This window comes from Rhagoletis zephyria, unplaced genomic scaffold, assembly GCF_001687245.7.
Source record: "Rhagoletis zephyria isolate East Lansing unplaced genomic scaffold, Rhagoletis_zephyria_1.1 Rzeph_scaffold_22704, whole genome shotgun sequence".
Taxonomy (NCBI): Eukaryota; Metazoa; Arthropoda; class Insecta; order Diptera; family Tephritidae; genus Rhagoletis; species Rhagoletis zephyria.
The window spans coordinates 2815-7117 of NW_016179762.1; the positions used below are offsets into that span (position 1 = coordinate 2815).

General features: G+C 36.2%; 1 protein-coding gene across 1 annotated transcript; it reads right to left on the bottom strand.

The window, feature by feature from the left end:
- Nucleotides 1-207: 207 nt before the first annotated feature.
- On the bottom strand, nucleotides 208-3714 carry Cyp6d5 (Cytochrome P450 6d5). Its single transcript, XM_017637897.1, has 6 exons — nucleotides 3074-3714; nucleotides 2810-2962; nucleotides 1199-1395; nucleotides 884-1117; nucleotides 575-817; nucleotides 208-496 (listed from the first exon to the last, which is right to left on the bottom strand). The coding sequence occupies exons 1-6, from the start codon at nucleotides 3601-3603 to the stop codon at nucleotides 318-320; spliced, it is 1536 nt and encodes a 511-aa protein (XP_017493386.1). The 5' UTR covers nucleotides 3604-3714; the 3' UTR covers nucleotides 208-317.
- Between the last annotated feature and the right edge of the window lie 589 nt (nucleotides 3715-4303).

Consider the following 4303-nt stretch of genomic DNA (forward strand, 5'->3'; position numbering starts at 1 on the left):
CTTGGGGCTGCCATTAGTGGAGCTCGACGACAACGACTGAGATATCTACCGATCTGGGCGGGGTTGTTGTAGCCGCTACAACAACAAAAACAACAACTTGGCACTTGCCGCTAGAGCATTCTTAATGCTTTTTCTGCCTCTTAGTTCGCTTCGCAAAACCTTTCGCTGCGCCAAATTCATTCGCTTTCCAAGTGATAATGCCACCTGTAAAGTATCTTACAAAGATTCACATACTTATATTTATTTGTTTAAGTAAAAGAAAAAACAGTTGCTTTAAGGAACATATCTACATATCTATGTATCTTAAAAAGTTTAAGTTATGCGACCTGCGATGCTTTCCGTTTCGATAGACGCACATTTACGCCACCTTTGGCCTGGATGGGTATGCCGAAGTTAGCAATTTCTATCTCTTTACGAACTGGATTTAATTCGATATTGAAATTGAGCAGAAGCTTCGCTAAGGCAACTTTGGCGTTTACTCTGCCCATGCGTTGTGCTGTGGATAAGACAAAAATATGTACATACATAATTACTTTTGCTGGTTTCAAATAACATTTTGAAGTGCATCAATTACCAATACAATGCCTTGGGCCTTCGCCAAATGGCATAAATGCAGTGGCATCGTATTCTTTTTTCTCGAATCGCTCAGGATCCCAACGCATAGGGTCAGGGAAATATTGTGCATCGCGATGCAATCCCAATAACGGAATAATAATGGGTGTACCCTTTTTGATCACCAGATCGCTATTTGGAATTGGATAGTCCTGGGTGCACTGTCGATTGAGAATTGGCAAAGCTGGGTACTTGCGTGTGGTTTCTGTGAAAAAAAAACACAATAAACAGTTAATAAAAGCATATAAAGAAAGCTACACTTTCAACTAACCCATTATGCACAAATCCAAGTATTTCATATCCTGTATCGCGTCATATGAGAACTTATTGCCATGTTTTTCCAACACCTCTCTAACATCGCGCTGTGCCTTTTCCAACACTTCTGGATATTGCGCCAGCTCAAAGGCGGTAAAGGCAACAGTGGAAGCGGTTGTCTCATAACCCGCCACATAAAAGAGGAACAAATTGGAGGCAATGATTTCGATGGACATGTGCTTTGGCCCATCTGATGTGCCATTCAAGTGTAATGAGTGAAAAGGAAAAGTTATGAAATTATTAAATTATTCAGTATGCTTGAAATACACACCCTTTCCAGCTTTTGCGGACCAGTCATTGTCGTCATCGTTAATTTGCCCTTTGTTGCGCAGTTGCATTAGCAGCTGGAGCATATCTTTGCGTGAGATATTTTGCTCTTCGCGCATTTGTATGGTGCGTTGTACGATCTCCCTCATCATATTCGGTGCCTCCTCACGCCAGCCGAAACGTATGAACAGCTTCTCCAAGCTATGGAGTAAACATCAATGTGTACTTATGTAATAAAGTAACGCTTATCTTTTAAATTTATCTGCGATAAAAAATGTCTTATCAATAGCGAATGGCCGGTAGATTTGAAAATCTTTTTGCGATAATAATACATGCACACATTTGTAAATAGAACTCATTAGATTATAATAGATTGATATACAATTGCAATAAATTGATTAGAATTCCACTTATATCTGAATGGCAACGAGAACTTAAAATTTTTTTAGTTCATTTAGGTTAGTGCCTTTTTCCGCAAACTCGAAAAAAAAAACAATTACCCAGTTTAAAGATATCGCAGCTGAAATTTCGACCATCCGCATAAACATAAATACACACATACATATGTATGTATATGCAGCCCTGGATTTACACTAGGTGCTCTCGGTGCCCTGGCACAGGGCGGCAAATTTTGAAATATAAATTCAGATAAGTGCATATTTATTTATGTAATGTGAAATATCTAAAGCCTTCTAAATTTTACTCATATTTTTGATAATGGGTCGAATTCGAAAATACGAATACGAAAACAATATGAATTGAAAATTTTAATTTTTGTTTCNCCCTGGCACAGGGCGGCAAATTTTGAAATATAAATTCAGATAAGTGCATATTTATTTATGTAATGTGAAATATCTAAAGCCTTCTAAATTTTACTCATATTTTTGATAATGGGTCGAATTCGAAAATACGAATACGAAAACAATATGAATTGAAAATTTTAATTTTTGTTTAGAAACTCTATACGAAAACTTAAAATCATGATACAAATATTTAAAGGTAAAACCGCTCGCTCAAAATCGTCCGCCATTGGGTTTTTTTTTTTCGTTTGCTAGCATTTTGAGTTTACTCTCTCGAAATAATTCAAATGCAAATAATTCAAAATAAACAAATGAAAATTTATAATTTGAAAATTTATTTATTCANCGAAATTCTATACGAAAACTTAAAATCATGATACAAATATTTAAAGGTAAAACCGCTCGCTCAAAATCGTCCGCCATTGGGTTTTTTTTTGACGTTTGCTAGCATTTTGAGTTTACTCTCTCGAAATAATTCAAATGCAAATAATTCAAAATAAACAAATGAAAATTTATAATTTGAAAATTTATTTATTCAAATGTGGAAGAACTCATGAATGATGTGCACTTCCACGTGTATTGCTCTGAAAAAAAGATGGGACCTAATTCTAGGTAGGTTAAAGATAAAAGGGCGGCATTTTTCACATTTTAAGTAAATCCGGCCCTGTGTACATATGCACATATATTCATCAGATAACCTGACTAACCCTAAGTGCTACTCGATTGATAAGTGAAAAAGATATAATTTTAAAAATAATAATTTACTTTCTCGTATACTTTTTATTGCTGCTATTAACCACTGATTTTTAACTCACCCAGGATATAAAAATTGGCAAGTTCCCCGCACCACACTTCCAAATGTGGGTTCATTGATTTTGCGGCTAACATTCAGCATAACATTATTTGGCTCCACAAAGCTGTTTACTTCCAGCCCAAAAAACACTGAGGCGATTATGTCTATGGCATAGCTAAAAATTTAAAGGAATTTAAAATTTTGTAAGTCCTTTTCACTCGTCACAGTGGGAATGAAATCAAAAATGCAAAAATATTTCGAATAAAATTGAAAATTAGACACTCACGTGCTCATTAGTTTCTTCAATTCCACTTCCTTAGCACCCTCGTCCGGCAGTTGTCCATTTAAATAGTTTACCATTTTATCACCAACATCTTCCACCGTACCAAACATCGCCTTCAATTTGCCCGATGTGAATAAAGGAGTCATTGTGACGCGTAAGCTTTTCCAATCCTGCCCTTTCAAAAAGAAAAGACCACCACTTGATTGTGGATCCTTTTCATCGTCCACATGCACACCGCGATCGTGAAAGCTGTCAAAATCCCTTACTAATATATTCTTCACCAGCTGAGCATCGCGCACAAGCAAGGCAGGACGTGTCATAAGGTAAATGCCGAGCACTTTGTCCTTGGTAGTGCGATAGACATCGTAGACAGCAATGCCTAAGGAAGCTTCGCGCTTAAAAACTTTGTCGAGTACAGCAAACGGGATTTTGGGCTCGTAATAAGGGAAGCCCTTGCGTTGCCAGTATGTGTAATTCCATTTGATGTAGAAAAATGCGAGCGTACAAGCGGCAATTAATAGCAGAAGAAACATATTGAATGCAGCGAAATAACTTTGCAGGAGTCACTGATTTAATTAGAAGCAAAGCGCAGTAGAAACTGACCGTCTATGCTCTAATTTGCTACATTTTATACGAGTATATAATAATAATAGACGCCGCTATCTTTGCAATTTACGATGAGGTTGTTCACTAAATGTGAAACTTTCGTTTGCAATTTCCAGTAGATGTCGCTTTGAGTAGAGAACGAAGCCCAAAAGTGCACACAATCAAGTACGTAAGGTGTGTTGCAGAAGATTTCTAAGCACTCAACGGTTAAGGAAAAAGGAGTAATCGGCAAGATTTCTTTTTTTTGGGACATTCGACAATACACATAATTAAATGCTTCGAGATTGTCGAATCTTTACAAAATTTTCTCATGTTTTTTTAGGATTATTTCGGGGCTTCGGGATATTTCGTGTAGTACTTTACCAGATTATTTTAAGAACTTTGGCATTTTTTCCCTATTTTTTTTTTGTGCTACATGAACACGCCTAATGCTGCTATCATTTATTTATTTACGTTTATTTATTTATTTTAGGTCGTTTGATTGTAAGTACGGCTGGCTCTATGTGTATTTGTGTATTTATTTTATTATTGCTGTTGTTGTAAACTTAATGGGTGACTGGGAGGAGAATTTAGAAATTATATTATTTCTACTATGTATGTATTTACAGCGCGATTAAAAGATGTTTT